This window comes from Fusarium verticillioides, chromosome 6 (assembly GCF_000149555.1).
Source record: "Fusarium verticillioides 7600 chromosome 6, whole genome shotgun sequence".
Taxonomy (NCBI): domain Eukaryota; kingdom Fungi; phylum Ascomycota; class Sordariomycetes; order Hypocreales; family Nectriaceae; genus Fusarium; species Fusarium verticillioides.
The window spans coordinates 2,097,840-2,114,512 of NC_031680.1; the positions used below are offsets into that span (position 1 = coordinate 2,097,840).

The 16,673-nt window shown below is 49.1% G+C and overlaps 6 protein-coding genes across 9 annotated transcripts; 2 read left to right on the forward strand and 4 right to left on the reverse strand.

Annotated features, from left to right (window-relative positions):
* Nucleotides 1–953: 953 nt before the first annotated feature.
* On the reverse strand, nt 954–4,539 carry FVEG_02125 (hypothetical protein). 2 transcript variants are annotated; one of them, XM_018889276.1, is made up of 4 exons: nt 3,481–4,539; nt 2,443–3,425; nt 2,255–2,389; nt 961–2,199 (listed from the first exon to the last, which is right to left on the reverse strand). In XM_018889276.1, the coding sequence occupies exons 2-4, from the start codon at nt 2,578–2,580 to the stop codon at nt 1,795–1,797; spliced, it is 678 nt and encodes a 225-aa protein (XP_018745383.1). In that variant the 5' UTR covers nt 2,581–3,425; nt 3,481–4,539; the 3' UTR covers nt 961–1,794. The 2 variants fall into 2 exon arrangements, with proteins under 2 accessions (XP_018745382.1, XP_018745383.1); XM_018889275.1 differs by having other exon boundaries at nt 954–2,199; nt 2,443–4,539.
* Nucleotides 3,648–6,511, forward strand: FVEG_02124 (hypothetical protein). Its single transcript, XM_018889274.1, has 2 exons — nt 3,648–5,929; nt 5,980–6,511. The coding sequence occupies exons 1-2, from the start codon at nt 4,844–4,846 to the stop codon at nt 6,178–6,180; spliced, it is 1,287 nt and encodes a 428-aa protein (XP_018745381.1). The 5' UTR covers nt 3,648–4,843; the 3' UTR covers nt 6,181–6,511.
* Nucleotides 6,342–9,063, reverse strand: FVEG_02123 (hypothetical protein). Its single transcript, XM_018889273.1, has 2 exons — nt 8,277–9,063; nt 6,342–8,219 (listed from the first exon to the last, which is right to left on the reverse strand). Exons 1-2 carry the CDS (start codon nt 8,733–8,735, stop codon nt 6,648–6,650), a joined length of 2,031 nt encoding a protein of 676 aa, XP_018745380.1. The 5' UTR covers nt 8,736–9,063; the 3' UTR covers nt 6,342–6,647.
* A 763-nt stretch (nt 9,064–9,826) lies between these two features.
* Nucleotides 9,827–11,686, reverse strand: FVEG_02122 (hypothetical protein). 2 transcript variants are annotated; one of them, XM_018889271.1, is made up of 2 exons: nt 11,377–11,686; nt 9,827–11,324 (listed from the first exon to the last, which is right to left on the reverse strand). In XM_018889271.1, the coding sequence occupies exon 2, from the start codon at nt 11,010–11,012 to the stop codon at nt 10,098–10,100; it is 915 nt and encodes a 304-aa protein (XP_018745378.1). In that variant the 5' UTR covers nt 11,013–11,324; nt 11,377–11,686; the 3' UTR covers nt 9,827–10,097. The 2 variants fall into 2 exon arrangements, with proteins under 2 accessions (XP_018745378.1, XP_018745379.1); XM_018889272.1 differs by lacking the exon at nt 11,377–11,686 and adding an exon at nt 11,353–11,371 and having other exon boundaries at nt 9,827–11,286.
* On the forward strand, nt 11,647–13,303 carry FVEG_02121 (3,4-dihydroxy-2-butanone 4-phosphate synthase). Its single transcript, XM_018889270.1, has 2 exons — nt 11,647–12,133; nt 12,190–13,303. The coding sequence occupies exons 1-2, from the start codon at nt 12,073–12,075 to the stop codon at nt 12,834–12,836; spliced, it is 708 nt and encodes a 235-aa protein (XP_018745377.1). The 5' UTR covers nt 11,647–12,072; the 3' UTR covers nt 12,837–13,303.
* Nucleotides 12,877–14,836, reverse strand: FVEG_02120 (formamidopyrimidine-DNA glycosylase). 2 transcript variants are annotated; one of them, XM_018889268.1, is made up of 5 exons: nt 14,700–14,836; nt 14,505–14,644; nt 14,421–14,455; nt 14,320–14,369; nt 12,888–14,261 (listed from the first exon to the last, which is right to left on the reverse strand). In XM_018889268.1, the coding sequence occupies exons 1-5, from the start codon at nt 14,716–14,718 to the stop codon at nt 13,378–13,380; spliced, it is 1,128 nt and encodes a 375-aa protein (XP_018745375.1). In that variant the 5' UTR covers nt 14,719–14,836; the 3' UTR covers nt 12,888–13,377. The 2 variants fall into 2 exon arrangements, with proteins under 2 accessions (XP_018745376.1, XP_018745375.1); XM_018889269.1 differs by lacking the exon at nt 14,700–14,836 and having other exon boundaries at nt 12,877–14,261; nt 14,505–14,678.
* Between the last annotated feature and the right edge of the window lie 1,837 nt (nt 14,837–16,673).

Sequence of the window (16,673 nt, forward strand, 5' to 3'; positions counted from 1 at the left end):
CTTAGCCCAGTGTCTCTCTGTCATCCCTTGGTTTCAGAAGTCTGGCATGTCCCTATGAGTATCATTGCACTATCAACCCATGGTTTCGTTTAGTCTATCACTTTTTTTGAGTTAGTCAGTCTTCTCTAATTGCGACTAAAGCGGCGGTAAACAGGGACTGCTAGAAAGACGCTGAGTTGGCTTGAATCCCTGAGAGATCAGAAGACCCCGAAGGTGTGACCGTCAGCTAAGCACTGTCCCACCCTTTGGTAGCCCGTAGACAGGCCTGTAGAGTCCGGCTCATTGGAGCGTCCCCTTTATCAAAGCGCCGACCAAGACGGCTTCATATGGAATGTCAGGACGTGTGTTTCAGAGACATCATCGTCAAATCCTACCATGGAGCCTGCTGCGGAAACTTATCGCAAAGGGCGCCTTAATTGAAAGTAGTAATAAGCAAATTCGAAGGAGTTCAGTATTGGAAATATGTTATTTGTTCGGGTGTACGTCAAGCAAGTGTGTAAGGTAATCACCGCACTTACACGACGGCTCTCTGTCAGTCTCTGGGAGAGTTTCCTTGGTATACTTCGACCCGATATCGACACCACGTACATGATGAGCGGTGTCCACTGACTGGAATTTGCGTTGAATGTGTTTATTAGTAAAATCATGAAGAGTCCTTGTGAGCTGATATCCCAGACCCTCTTAATAACTTGTTGAAGCAATCGCCAAGTTCTGACACAAAACTTTATTTGCGCCTTTACCAAGCTTGGTAGTGACAGGAAACGTCTGGGACCCATTTTGCTGTCCCTTTACTTGTTTTTTTGAGTTTTTGGGCATCAGTGTACAGCAATAGTACAGTGTTGGTCTGATCTGTATAGCCCTTGGCTCGATCTCGTAGCATGACAGGGAGGTCTGGAGATCGAGACAAGGGTCTCCGGCTGATACGGGGCAATCACAGGTAAAGGCCGGCTCAACAAGAAATGCTGTTGGTTCAGAATGTTTATATTGTATGTATGTACAAGTATGTGTATCCATGATCTGACAGCGGCGGTCAGATACTGTATCCCATCGTATTCTGACTTGGGTCCCCGTGACCATCTTGCTTCGCCCTTCAAGTCAAACGACACGCAATGCCAAGCAAATCAATCAAATCAAATCAAATCAAATGTACGTATGTATGTACTCCTCCTGCGCCCAACATGATATGCTCGTGCCTGACAGCGACGTCTATGATAAACAAACAAAAAACTGTCTTTTCCTGGCCCACGTTGCTGTACTAGGCAAGCCCGAGCTTGATTTCCAGCTAAAAAAAATCTAAAAATCCAAAAGTTTCACATGAGAGCGTGAATCATCAAACTATGATAAGAAAAGACCAAAAACAGTAACAGTGGGGACAGAATAACAACGCTTAACCATTTGTTCTAGTAAAGAAAAAGACCTGAACACCTTGAAGTGCTTCTGATATGAGGAGCCGTGAATGTGTTGACTGAGAGAATAATATGCCAATGCAAAGGGTATCGTAAATGTTCATAAATGCCTTAAAGCAAAGAGATACCGGAACTGGGTGAGCATCTCCACAAAATGGAGTGAGCGCAAGTTGGACAAGAATCTCCAAGACGCTGGCAGACCAGGTTCGTATACCAATAAGTGTAAGAAGTTGGTGTCGTTGTGAAATTTCATCGAAGAGAGCCCCTGTTTCGTTGTGCGGCGCTGTATGGTGACGTCGTTGGCGGTTCAACAATTGAGACTATCACTATGTTGTCAAGTCGTCGACGGTGTTATCAAACACTGCAAGATCGCGGCTGGCTTGTTCACTCAATCCATCTCGCTCAGAAAGCCGATGCAGTAACGACAGCCAGTTTCATCGACAGGGACGGGGATTATGGTGAGTAAGTTGTTGAAGGGTTGGCCATATTTCTTGTAGTTGGTAACGGGGATCTGAATCTCCCTTCCAGCACAGACGGCCTGTCGCATGCGGTGTGAAGCGACCTTGTCCGTCCCCTTCCTGTCGAGAGATCTTTCATGCCCTGGCGGTGCTTGGAGGAAGCGGCAATTTCGCCCAAGAACTTCACGGGCTGTATATCCAGTGAGCTCGGAGAACGATTCAGAAACATAGATAACGGGGGCGTCGGCCTGGCCCATATCGCACACGACAAGGGCGACAGAACAGTCCACTGGACCAAGAACAACTTGAGGGTTTGGTCGGCCCATGACACGGAACTGTTTCACTGTTAGTGGCCTGTGGGCAGAGAAGTGACGGTGTAAGTCGGCTCACCAAGATGGACATGATGTCGATCCCACTGGGCGCGTAGAGCCCGGGGTAGATGACGGGGTCCTGAACTCGACGCCAAGTACCTGCAGAGTTTACTGTGCCGTCAACGTTGAAGGAGCCTTCTTGAGGAAACTCATACTATGAAAAGTCAATGGGTGCCACTTTGAAACAAGATTACATCCAAAACGTACATTGAGAGCATTGACCTCCCAGGGATTCATAGCTGGAACTGTCTTGGACGCCATGGCTGAGCAGTGAGGAGAGGGCGAGCGAGATGTTGGAAAGCCCAGAGGTAGTGTTGAAGAGATGGCACGCATGGAAGCTGTCATGTCGAGGATAACAGGAGATATGAGTAAGGTGATATATAGACCCGGGCCCCTGTGTCCCCAGCTGAGGTAGCACCAGAATAAACGCGGTCAGTATGACGGAGTCAGTTAGCAGCGTTGCAAGATGTTGGAGTCGTCAGGTATCAGTCGGATAGAAAAGTTAGAAGCGGATAGGTTGCAAGTTTGAGGGATGAATGGACTAGCAGGTAAGTAAGGAGGAACTCGTGGATCGTCCAGGATGCGGCTGGATAGTTATCCCAGATGAGGCCCCAGAAGACAGTCAGACTTGTCAGGGAATAACTGTGCGGGCGGAGCTTTCAATGACTTCCAAATGCGAAGGCAAATCGTGATGGACCCTGAAAAGGAATTGACAGAGGCGGCGATGCTTTGGGGGTGTGGGTGATGACGATCTGGTGTGAGTATAGCTATTCTTGTCCAAGTACTGTATGTAACTAGTGCTGTGTTGTTTATGGTGTTGAACTGCAGCTGTTGGTTTTTGGGAGTTCAAGTAGCGCGCATCTCACTGAGCATGAGGAGAGGACATTCTCGTGGATGAATGGTTGTATTTGAGCATGATTTGCACCTTTTCTTGAGTCCTGAGGGCTTGCAATACAGCCTCATATTTGCTTCGACAAACAGCCCCAACAGTCATTGAACGGCATTGAAGCAGGGGTCTGAATACCACAAGTCAGGTGTATGCGTAATACGTATGGGTAGGGGTAAAGGAACCCAATTCGTAGGGTCTTCTTCGATTGGTTCAAAGTGCTCGATTCTCATGGTCCCCGAGCAGTTGAAGAGATCGCCAGCAACAGTCTCGAGGCACAAGATCGGTACTCATCGACCAGGATCTCCACTTTAGTCTAGGAACGAGCTGTCAGATTGGTGAAACGGAAAGGTACGTACTGCTGAGATCGCTGAGTACTTTGAACTAGGCCTCTGGATCGGTGCGATGGACTGTATCTCGTCGTCGGCAGTTTGCTTTCATAAATCAAGCCGAATATACAGACGGAATACAGTGAGCGCCTCACGGATTCATTATCGACTGTCATTTTTGTTTGTTTGTTTGTTTGTTTGTTTGTTTGTTTGTTTGTTTCTTCTTGGCGTTTCAAATTCGATCATCAGATGCAAGAGATATTGATCGCTTCCGGGTTGTTTTTTTGTTTTTTGTTGTGGCTTTCGTCTACCCGTCATCACGATGGCTTCTTGATAGCATCGACGATGCGCCAATATCAACGTTTGTCGGCCTCGACTCGATTGATCTGGACCCTCCTCGCTAATGTTAAGCAACACATATGCGTATGTGCATGCGTTGTTGGCGAGCCTTGGCCATTTCACAAGCAACCGTCTTTTGCATGATCGATGCTGTAGCCGATGCGCGATGCACGGGTCCAGGATGAGAAAGAGTTTGTTTGGTGTTGAGGCGCGATGGCTTGCTAAGGCTTCGATGCGTGGAACCAAGTCTTGGTTGCCATGATCAAACACAAGCATATTGGAGGCTTCCGTCTCCCCCTCCCGCCCGCCTTATTTTCTTTCGTCTCCGATTCAAGACAAACGCCCCAGAAAAGGATTTCACTGGTCGGTTTTCGCTAACGACCGCAGACATCGGAAAGTGCATCGAGATGTTGGAGAAGGTCCATGGCCAAGTCCATGACTATGGCTATGGCTCTGGCTCTGGCTATGACACTGTGCCTGGTCCTCATAGAGTCTAGACCTCTACCATCGTCACCGGTGACGCTGAGTGGGTAGGTACTAACTCAGCCGAGCCGGGCTGGGCTGGGTTGAGCTACTGGCATAACCCATCCTCGCTTCTGAAGGTGCAGTTGACGTCGATGCATTGCCCAGACATTGTCAACTGATCGCTATTCTCGTGATTTCGTATTTGACGACTGCTGTGCATCTTTTGGCCGTTTACCACACTCGCTACAAATGTCAGGTAGTTGATCCTCATTAGTTATTCTCTTCATTTTGTCAAGGTGATATGGATCAATGATGCTGCGATTTCGGGTTCCAGAGGGAGGGACCCTGATTGACACCGATTCCCGCCATTCTTCAGATCGACAGGCGCGTGATCTGTGCCCCTGCTCCGTTCGGTTCGTTCGCGAAACATGTCATATTGTCGTCTCTGACTTTGTGACATTCAATTCATCGAGATGTCTTTCCAATCCGTGTTAGTAAAGTAGCACCGTTTGGGCGCCTACCAATGAGAGCCACAGGCTTTCAAAACGGCCAAATCAAAATGGGGCAAGAGGCAGGTCTAGGGTAGGCGATGCGCACTGGGCCACACACCCATGTGAATGTCGCGTCTCTCTTTCAATTAACGCGTGTCGCGTTGCTAACAGAGACTACACTACACCAACTGCTCAAACATCGATACAATCCTCAATTAATTATACAGCTGCCATATCAAGATCCCAACATGTCTCGGAGAGGCATCAACCGCACTGGTAATTCATCTACAGAGTTACCTGAGTACGAACCACCAACATGTCCACTCACCGATGTTGCTCGCCGCAAGCTGCACGACTTGTCAAACACCCGCTCAACGGCTGCATATCAACAGCAGATCAACGAATCTGTCCGATTGCTTGGCTTTAGCATCAGTGATATACACGAGAGATTGCGCGTGCAGCGTGAAGAGCTGGCCCGTCTAAAAGCCCGAAGAGAGGAGAAAGAGACAGAGAAATCCGAGGACGAGCAACGCCTTGAAGCTCATCTCCCTGAACTGGAGGAGCGCATCAACACACTGACAGCGGCATCGGAACAGGCCATTCGTGATATGATCGATCGCAGAGCCGAATTGGAAGATGAAGATGTCATGTTCAGCGAGTTGTATGACAAGGCCAGTGCAGAAGCTGCCCAACAAAGACAAGTGGACGCTCAGCGAGGCGAGCAGGACGGCGAACAGGACGACGAGCAGGAGCCGCTGGCTGCAACAAGCCTACTTGAAATCTACAAAGAACTGCGCCAGAAGAAAGACGCTGAATATACTAAAATGTCCGCCCACCAGCGTTATGCTCTCAACAACGACTACGCTGGCTTCAAAAAGCTGTGGCACGATGCTATGGCTGGCGATGAGGGGCCTCCACTGCCCGATGCCTCACGCTGGTTTACTTCCGACGGCGAACCTATCATGACTATTGATGTCAAAAGAGCCGGTGCCGGGGGCGGAGACGACGACGATGATATTGCTGTTGAGCGCGAGGTCAAGAGCATTAACTGCCCCTTGACACTACAACCCATGAAGGATCCTTACACCAACCGAAACTGCAAACATACATTCGAGAAGGCCGCTCTGCTCGAGTATCTACCCATGCGAGGAGAGTCTCAATGTCCACAAGCAGGATGCTCGCAGGTCCGCTCACTCTCCATCATACAAGTACCGTTGACTAACGTAGTGTACAGAAATTCACGCGTGCGCGATTCGACCACGAGTTCTTCCAGGACCAAGCCATGGCGCGCCGTATCAAGCGTGTTCGTCTGGCACAGAAGCAGCAGGAAATGATGGACGAAGATGACGAAGGCGACGGCGACGACGAACTTCGAGTTAGAGGCTCACAGGCTGTCCCCGGAAGGCCGCTCAAGAGGGAGAGGAGAGGAGAATGACCACGGGTTTAGGTCAAACGTGCGAGTTTGTTCACTACGAAGACATGATAGAATGATACCCCGCCAGTGCTAGAACTGATAGAAACCAATCTAGCAATTGAGAACAGTCTTCAGATGCTGCACATAGTTATGTAATAGAATGAAAAGTGAAGAACAGAATGGCCCGAGAGAATCAAAGGACTTGGATAGAAATCAAGAGGGTATTCCGGAATGTGCTATATTTTACTCTAGAAATATTATATATATGACAACGTAGGGTATCTTGAGTGTTCATTACCCCTGCGCTATTTGGCTCAACGAGCCTCATGCGAATAAGAAACATACAATGCGATGCTTTTCCAACCGGTGCTAATTACCATTACCCATAAAACCTTGGGGGATAACGCCAAAATTCTTCTATAACAATGTTCTCCGCTTGTGCTGCGCAGGTGCAACAAACAATACAGTGCTCCCTCAGACTTGGGAGCTCATGCAACAGCCTGCAATACCAGAACGCCAGCAATGGCAACAACTAGCCCTGAATTGGGCGGGCTCCATGCTGCAGCATCAGGTGTTTCAGTTGCTGTATATACACCGGTCATATCCGATGTTGAGCTGGGATCTGAAGTTGATGTCGTTGGTGTCTCCGTCGTCTCTGCTTGTAGCGGCCAATCTTCCTTCGAGGTATACAGTATGCCGTTGACCACAGTCCCTTTGTCATCCTTGACTAGTTCCTGGGCACCCTCATCGCAACTGCCTTGAAAGTTCCGGACGTAGCACGTTGGGTTCAATTGCTTGGGAAGATCTTCAGTATGCGTCGCATTGGCATCACCTGTAGTATTATACGTGGCGGCATCAATGTCCTTGCCAGTAGAAATTGAAGTGCCAAGGATGATACGAGCAAAAATCTGGAAGGCAGTCTCAGGCTGATAAGCAGGCACAGCGTGGCCTGCTTGGTAAACACGACTGAAAGATAGGTTGCCGAACTGACGAACAACACCACCAATGTATGAATCATTGACGATGATGGGTGCGTATCCAGCGTCAGGGAAGCGAATGCTGTATTCGCCGCCTGCTTCGCTGGCCAGGCTTTGCGAAACAGCTTCTCCGCCAAGCCAATTGCATATATAGTCACGATCTCCATATATCAGGGCAATCCGTACTCCTGAATTAAGGAGAGAAGCTAGACGGGCGATATTGCCGCCACGAGCCTGATCGCCCGTGGATTGGAACTCGAGATTGACGTTTATGTTGGTCATTGTAAAGTTGATAGGAGAACCGATAGCTTTTTGCACAGAGTCTTGGTTAAGGTATTCCAAGAATGTCATAGGTGGGAAAGGGTCGGCTAGGGGCGCAGCAAGATCGTACCAGCCACGACCTGAACTAGAGTAGGCGTTTTGAATGTCATTGCAGCTACTTTGAGCCTCAAAGCAGATCTCATTGATGGATTCCTCGTTCCCTTCGCCCTCGGGATCGCTGACTGATGCATCGGTGGCGCATTTTTGAAGAAGATCGCGACAGCCGCCTTCAGCAGAGAACTTGTCGAGGTTGAACTTGGCGTCGCTATCAGATAAAGCTTTATAGCCATATGTATTGTCACTGGCAAATGCTGGATAGTAAGGTACTTGGATCTCCATATCAACGCAACCATTGACGATGCCGAGAGAACTGAGATGGACGTCAATGGTTGAATTGCGTGGCAACTCCCCGCTCTCCCGTCGTGCGTTTTGCTGTACAAAGGTTTCCGCGAAGATAGGGCCGTAGCGACCACCATAACTCTCGGCAAAGAGATTGATGCCAAGTGAGTTGTTGCGAGAACGCGAGGCAGGCTGGTACTGTGGGAACGTGGTCAAAAAGCCCTGGACCATATGCCAAACGGCCATGGCAGCGGTCTCAGTAGTATTGGCAGTAAAATTTCCATTGTTGGAACTGAAAGTGCCATTGGGAACGAGCCATTCTGGAAGCTCCGGGTAGGACACTGGAGGCTCAGTAACATTTTGACTGAGAAAGTTTAGTGTGCCGTCGGTAGGCGTATCGTATGAAAAGCCAACTTGGTTGGGCTAGAAAGGTGCATGTGAGCTCTCGTGAGTTGGCGATGATACTCGAGGTTTGCCTACCTGATCGATAAAGAGCATGTTAGAGGCTCGATCCCAGCCCCATTCTCGTACAAGCGTTTCGTATTCATTTAACCCTTTCTCGACAACTTCACAAGGCCCGTTGCCGGTGAAGAAACCATAGAGTGAGCTGGATCCTGGTCCTCCATTGAGCCAGATAGTGAGACTGTCAGTCCGCTCACGAGCCTCGACGAACCAAAAGAAGAGATTGGTTGGATAATCCCCGGGAACCGACACCCAACCTGTGTACTGCTTTTGAGAGTCGAATGCTGTAGAACAGACGCCTTCGGGAGTTTTATAAGAGACAGTCACATCCCGATTTGCTGGTGAACGGACGACTGTGAGGTTACGCGCCTTAGCATCGGAGCTAGGGATAAATTGTGCGAATGATAGGGACACCAAGGCAGAAGCAACCAAAAATCGTATATAAAGAGGAGAACAAATGAGGCGATGAACCGCCATAACGGCGGAGGAAGAGGTGTCGTTTCGTAGCAATGCAACGATCAGGTACCGGTATTTCAGGAGTGGTGAGAGGGTACGGTAGGAGTCGTCGTCATCCAACAAATAATCAAACCCATAGCAAGACAATAACTAAAAGGGCGAGACAAAGTCAAGTCAAGCAAGACACCAGCGAGCGATTGATTGAGACAAGACCTGCCGAGACAAAAAAACAAAACAAATGACGAGCTGATTTGGAAATAAACGACTGATAGACGATGAAATAAGAAACACTGGAATAGTTGTCAACGAACGACAGTCATTATTATTAGAAATGGTACCTTGAATTTGATGTAGGTAGCTAGGAGAAAGAGGAAAAGGCCGATCAATCCAGGAGGAGCCCAGGTCAAGTGGGTTCCATCCTTGGGTACGGGAGTGGAGGAACCGTTGCAGCTGCAGTTACGGGGCAGCCACTGACTCCTCGTTTCTGCCGCCCCAGGTACCGCCATGAACCCGGTCTTGCACTGTATCGGAGGCTCATCATCGGGCGTTTTGGAGTCTGTCAGCCCTCTTAATTAGCGGAATCTGCCCTGGCGTTGTCGGCTAAGGCATTGGATCTTAGTGGGCGGGGTTGTCTCGGGTAGCTGTATGAAGCCCGACGTACAGTGAGTGCCTCGTAATTGTCTGGTCAAGGATACCTAGCTAGCTAAGGTACCTATCAAAACATGTGAAGACCCTCTTAGATAATTGAGGTCTTCTAGATTCGATTCGCTGTTGCTCAGAACAAATACACCAAATAGATACCTCATGCTCAACGTGAGGCACTGTTTGTTCTGTACGAGTTGACGTGCAACGCGAAAACCTGTTACGCCAAGGATCATATCCCGGTAAGCTGTAAATCCTTATTAGTGGTAGGGATCCAGGAGCATGAAGCTGTATCAGCTCGCAGAGCCGCAACATGCTGTGAGATGTTACTGGTTCGGTGGTGCCCATTCCGACATTAGGAACTGCTAGTTCTGACTGACATTGCAAACGACGACAACTCCCCAGCCTTACAGTATACAGGTACGCTCTTTTCTACAATAGGTAAGCTGAGCGAAGAGAATAGTTCTCACCAACCAAAATGCCCATTGGTAGTCTCTAGCAGGACCAAGTTTGATCCTCGCATGACGCATGCCCTGTTACAGGAGCTTTATGTGGAATCACGCCAATTTAATAGTTGACAAATCCCCTATCGGATTATACTTTACATAGTAAGAGCCTTTCAGCTGGCGAACTACCTAATCATTTTACACTATATTACAATTGACTGTCATTCGATCATTTGCGACCCCAAACTTTTGTGTAACCGTATAGCAACATGAATCATACACATCTGAGCCAACCCTATGAGGCCTCGGATTTACGCACAGCAAAGAAGTAGTTACCTACCTTTTCACTGCCATCGACCTGCTTCCAGCCAAGCCCGGGGACATATATCACACCCTGCACCATCGGGTGGCTCCAGCCTCGACCGGCGAGGAAAGTTCGCAACTCTTCCTCGTTGAGATACTTGTTCCAGTCGTGTGTTCCCTTGGGAACAATGCCCAGAACGTCCTCGGCCATGAAATTGGTGGTAAACCAACTCATCCACGTTCGTGCGATGGTGCTCATAACAAGCCATCCACCAGGTTTGACGAAGGGGCGCACCCTGTCCAGGAATGCGCCTGGAGCATCGATATGCTCGATAACCTCGAACAACGAGACCACATCGTAGGCCTCTTGTGGTGTCGCAGGAAGAGGAAGATTTTCTATTGATGCTTGCCGATATTCGAGTTTGGAGCGAAGGCCAGGATCTTTGCGAGCGTGTGAACGTGCCACAGCGAGCACTTCGGGGGTGGGATCGATAGCAGTGACATGTCTCGTGGTCGGTAGACGAGCTGCACTTTCGGCAAAGATACCACCGCCGCAGCCAATATCAAGGAATGTCAGGTCTCGAGTGGGAGAATCGGGGTCGGTGCGGTGACAAGCGCGAATGAAGTCATGACGCAAAGGATTCATGAGGTGAAGTAGCCGGGAGGACCCATGAGGATCCCACCAGTCGGCGGCGAGCGCATTGAAGTGCGAGACCTCATCGGGGTTGACAGAGGAGAAATTCTGTGACGAGTTGGGCGAGGACGTGGAGTGCCATCGAGGTGTTGGCGATGTCGTAATAGAGGCTGCGATGGTATGGCTCGCCGGCAATGGGAGGGCTAAAGGCCGCCGACTTGATCGGGCGAGGTTGCGGAAGAGGGCACCCGCCGGCCGGGACGGAGCCGGCATATTTGGAGGCTCGGGGGTGAAGTAAGAGAGGTCACGGTTTGGTTGGTAGGTGGTAATGGAATGGGTAAGGTGTGGATGATGCGAGGATCGATGAGCGGATGACAAAGCTGCAAGCCAAGCAAGATAAGATAGTCAGTCTCGATGGACCCTGAAAAAAGGTTCAACGATGACAAGATTCAACTCGATCGCAGGGTGCACTCGGACGGTTCCGCCATCGGTTCCACTACAACTCTACCAAAGTCCAAGAATTTCTATCGTCTCTCGCTGACTGATGCTTCGCAATTCCTTAGTCTGACAACGTCTTCAACAAAGCTGACATAATGAGTGAGCCATGACTGACCAATCAGAATCAAAAGAATACTACCTCAACTGCCCGATCAAGTAAAGACCGTTTTGGAATCACCAACGATGCAATGACATGTGAGCTCATCAGTGCCCTGTCGACAATGCACCACGGGTTCACAACCAATGGCTCCGAGGGGAAAGTAACTCGGCATTCAGATAGGCCTTCATGGGATTTGGGCTTACTTAGACCGGATAAGCCGGGTTCGATCGTAAGGAAGCGAGCGGGAAATTCACCGCGCGGCTGTGATTAAGACCGGACTGCGGAGCGGGGCTTGGCTTGCTTTGGAGAAAAAAGGTTGTGTCTGAATCATGCGATGCGAGAATCAAATGCCGTATCCGAGCATATTTGATAGTTGCAGTTCGCTCTCCATCGCCTGAATTATTGCTCCCTCACTCAATCAATTCTTTGCTGACTCAACTTCTTCTTGGTGCTTAACAATCACCTAATCGGCTCCCCATATCTGAGTCCCCAGTAAAAAAAAAACAGTTCCGTTCCCCTCCTTGACTTGACCCTTCATCAACCCCCGCGTGCCGCCGCCGCTTCCGTCTCCGCCTCCGAACCCGCTCTCCTCGTGCGTGCGTCCCGTCGCAGACAGTCACAAGCCGAGGTCGAGAACCAAGGCTTTCTCTTTGGGATACCAATTGCTGCTGTTGCAACACTCCATACCCTGCACTGTCCAATTCCTCTGCCATTATTCCCCATCATACCTCCAAGATGCCCGCAACAATCCCCCAGAACCAGTTTGACTCAATCCCCGACTCGATCGAGGCTTTCCGTACGTGGCTCCTATAATCCTCTCATGTGTCACTGCGCTAACATTGAATGTGGCAGGGAATGGAGAATTCCTCGTCGTGCTTGATGACCCTTCACGAGAAAACGAAGCCGATTTGATTATTGCTGCTGAAGATGTTACAACCGAGAAGATGGGTTTCCTTATCCACCACTCCTCCGGCTACGTCTGCGCTCCTCTCTCCCCCGATATCACTACCTCTCTCGACCTTCCTCAGATGGTCCCCAACAACCAGGACCTTCGAGGTACCGCCTACACCATCTCAGTTGATTCAGCCGACCCCTCCGTCTCAACCGGAATCAGTGCTCGCGACCGCGCTCTAACCTGCCGCACACTCGCCGACCCCAACGCACGCCCTGATAGCTTCCGCCGTCCAGGCCATGTCCTTCCTCTGCGATCCCGCCCTGGTGGCGTTAGACAGCGACCGGGTCATACCGAGGCTGCTGTTGACTTCTGCCGACTAGCTGGCAAGGCCCATGCCGCGGTTATCTGCGAAATTGTCGACGTCGGCGAGGAGGCCCCTGGCCAGGCTCTTCGTCATAATCATGGCATGTTGAGAGGCGAGGATTGTATCACTTTCGCCCGAAAGTGGGGTTTGAAGGTCTGCACCATTGCTGATTTGGTCGCATACCTTGAGAAGACTGAGGGAAAGCTCGAGGCCAACGGCGCTGAGTCCAATGGCAACTAAACCGACATTATCATAGGAAATGGTTATTAGGAGAATTTGTTGGGAATATGGCGGGCGAGTGGCTGGTTGTTCTACTTGATTCATGTTCACACATATCCACAGGGCAATTGATGGTTGACGATACCACCTTCAGTTGGTTCCTGTATTCTTGCATCTGTTTCTGGATTCCTAGGGGGTATTTTGGCATAGACTGGGTTTCATGGCGTCCCGAAAAGTGGCGGTTGAAAAGACAATGAAAAAGATATCCCTCCTCTCACCCATGCTTGTTCCTGGCTTTTAAGCTGGCGTTGTTGACTATTAGGTAATTCGTGGCAGCTTCAGGTCCAGATCATATCTGTTTTTTGTCATTAGTTTATGCAGTTCCATGTCGTGTTTATGCAAATTCCATGCTCCTTAAGTTTGGAGAACTCGGCTAAGTCTCCAATATCTATGTACCCTACGCCAGGCCACGGTTTGTAAGACTTCATGCGGTGTGGCGAGACAAGCCAGCTCGACCATTTGGCTACTCATCCATTGCATTCTTAGAGCCAGAACTAGGCATCTACTTCCTGAGGCGGGTGGATCTTCTTCGCCCAACATCTGGCTGTGCTTCCTCGGCAGCATCCTCAGTCTTTATGGCGTCTCCATTCGTCTCCTTCTTGGTCGCCTTTGTGCGCTTCTTCTTTGGAGGCTGGACGTTCTCCTCGGCTGCCTCTGGTGACTTCTTTCTTGACTTCTTGGGAGCTTTAATTTCGGCCTTTTCCTCCAGAGGCTCCTCTTTGATGCCGGGAGCTGTATTTCCCGTCTTCTTCTGTACGCCGGGCGCATAACAACTTGTCCGTCCGCCAACTGTAATGAAAGCCAGTTTTTCGCCATTGGGGAGCTTGGTCGCTGCGCCCTTTGCGCCCTTGCTCCATCTATAGTTGAAGAGCCAGTGTTCGGGGAATTCGTCTGAGTCTCCCAGTTTATCGACGGCTGTTTGACACACATAGCGGATCATTTCATAGAGGGTAGCGATTTGGGCATCGTTGAACGAATCGCAGTATTGCTCAGGATGAATCTTAGCTTGGTAGAGTGTTTCGTCAGCCACCCAATTACCAATTCCACTGATCATCGTTTGATCTAGCAAGAGGGCCTTGATAGGGACATGACGGGCTCGCATCTTGGAACGCAAGTAATCTTCAGTGAAACGATCAAGGTCGACGACTGGATCCGGTCCGTTCTCTACCAGAGGCGAATGCTTCCTTATCTGGTCTCCGGGACAGTCGACAAGCCGCACGCGACCAAACCTACGCGCATCAGTGAAGGCTACTTCTACGCCAGGCGAACCCTCGGTTTTGAACTGGAACTTCCAGAACTTGGGCGGCCATTGTTCGTGCTCGCCCTCTTTCATCTTCTTATAGTAGTTGGTATATGCTGTCTGTTCGTCCTTGATGTGCATCCAACCTGTCCCTTTGACTTAGTATTGTTTTGTTGGGTTCGTTTCTTCGCTAGACTTGCTTACCGGTCATTCCAAAATGCATTACCAGATGCGGAGGTTTGTCAAGGGTGATCCTGCCGTTGGTAAATTGGTTGATCTTATAACAACGCCGTGAGTTTACTCACCAGAAGTATTTCCCCTGGCTTCCTGCAGAAACGATCTAGAATGATGAGTACGATGAACGCAAACTGTAGCAGGCAATTCCTAACCTTCTTCCCCTTCAGAGCAGTTTCTACTTCCTCACCACTTGTACCAACTTTGCCAAACACATTCTTGTCATCTATTGCAGAAGCGGATACGATGCGTTTCCCGACCACATGAAGGCGTAGGAAATGGACGATACGGGCAACTATTTCAGGCTCAGCATTGGAATCTTCATCTCGAAACTCGGGTCTCAAACGGACCTTCTGCGATCTCAGGCATCTTTCTATAAGATAAATGGTTGGTATATTGTGTCTACGGGCGGTACGGAGGAAGTAATGGCGTCACAGACTCGATGTCACGAAAGGCGCGTGAGGATGAACGCGATATCACGTGATGGCAATCGAGGATGGAGAGAGATCAGGGTCACTTCTGTTTGTTCACCAACCTCCCCAAATCTCAAACCACAATTCTTGTTACTCCACCAAAACCCTTGTAGTTCGAGAGCTGCAATCTTAAATCCAGTTGAAGAGATCCATATTTCACTGAATTTTCTCGATGTGGACCGTTTCTTGCTCGTCGCTCGTCGCCGAACATTATACTTCTGCTTTGCTTGGGAGATGCGGAGGCGGAAGAATAAGGGTCCGTGCTCCCCACATTGCAACTTTTGTCCGAGCTTTTTCTCTACAAAAACTTTTACTCTTCCAAGCTTCTTCAGGTTTTCTCAACAACACAAAAAGAAACAAACAATCAAGCTGAGGTACGTTCTAGACGGCGCAATATCTTGCGCGGCTACTCATTTCTTCCTGATGACACCTTACACCGCAAACTAGAGTCTTTGACCTAAATGGAATGAAACCTCTTTTTTTACACGTCAGTCTGAAAGACTTTGATCTCGCTTTCGCTTTTGCACTTTGCAATTTCTGAGCACGCGCTGACCTTGGAATAGCTCTTTCATCACCAAGCGGTGGATCATTGCGAGAATGCTCAAGCTTTCCTCAACGCCCGATATTGGCTGAAATGGTACGTTCATATACAGCGTCTCCTGTTGCATCCTACCCCGTCTCTCGTGATGATCATTTCTTTTACAATATACGCTGGAAATTACCGGCTGAGTTCTTCTTTGACGATATAAAATGGCTATTTCTGATTGAGACTCCCCTCTTCACACTTGTTGCCAGGCATGTAGTAGCTTGCGCTGACCTAAAAAAGATTTTACTAGCAAGGTATGCGATATCTCATCTCGACCCGCACCCGACCTTTCATGATGAAGCGGCACTGGGCTCCGAATCATACCACATGAGCAAGAAAAGCCACTTTGCGGCAGGCCTAGAAAACCTCGCCCACTGACTCGTCACCATCTACTTTCACTTGTTGGATGTTTTCGGGCCATTGAGGCTAACATGTCTCAAGTGCTAGTACTCTGCCATTCAATCCTAACACTCAGACTTCTCTGGCTCTACCTAACCGTAAGTAAAATTTTACATATTTCAGCAGCATCCTCGCTTCCTGATGAACCCTTTAGATGACGAGTCTTATACGAGTTTTCGATGCAGACACAATCCTACTTTACCATTCATGCATTTCCTGACACGCGATTCTTTTACAAATTTGCTCGCAAACACTAGGCGACTTGAGCTAACCAATTTTCAGATAATCAAGACGTGAGTAGCCGACTGGCCCCTGCATTCGCATTTCACATCATCTCTATGATGATCCAAAATGAAAACGACAAGCATATGTCCGAGCTCACGCTACGACGACAATTCATTTATCCCCTGATCGAGATGCTTCACGACACGTCAATGCAGTCTTTCCAGCGATAGCGACTGACATTTCGAAAGCATACTCAACCTTTATCCTCACTTACTCCGTTGTGGGCTTGACCACAGCATCAGGTTAGTTTTCCCTTGTCTTCTGTCTCCTCAATCCCTCTTAAATGATGTTACAATATCACGACGGTCAACGTAGCCATATTGCTTTGACGATAACGCCTGTGACAAGGCACCTTACCCTGAAATTCCTATTGCATTCTTCTTTCGATGTTTATCATGCATTTATGACAAGTCGCTAACATGACTTTGAAGGTTTACAGTCAATGCATTTTCATAGAGTGCTATCGTAGATGGTATGCCTGGTTGCCACGCTGTACTTTGGATAACCAACTTGTCAAGCGACAAGCTGTCGCATGCCTTATCTCGTACCCTTTCCTGAGGATAGAGACCAGCTTGGTCACT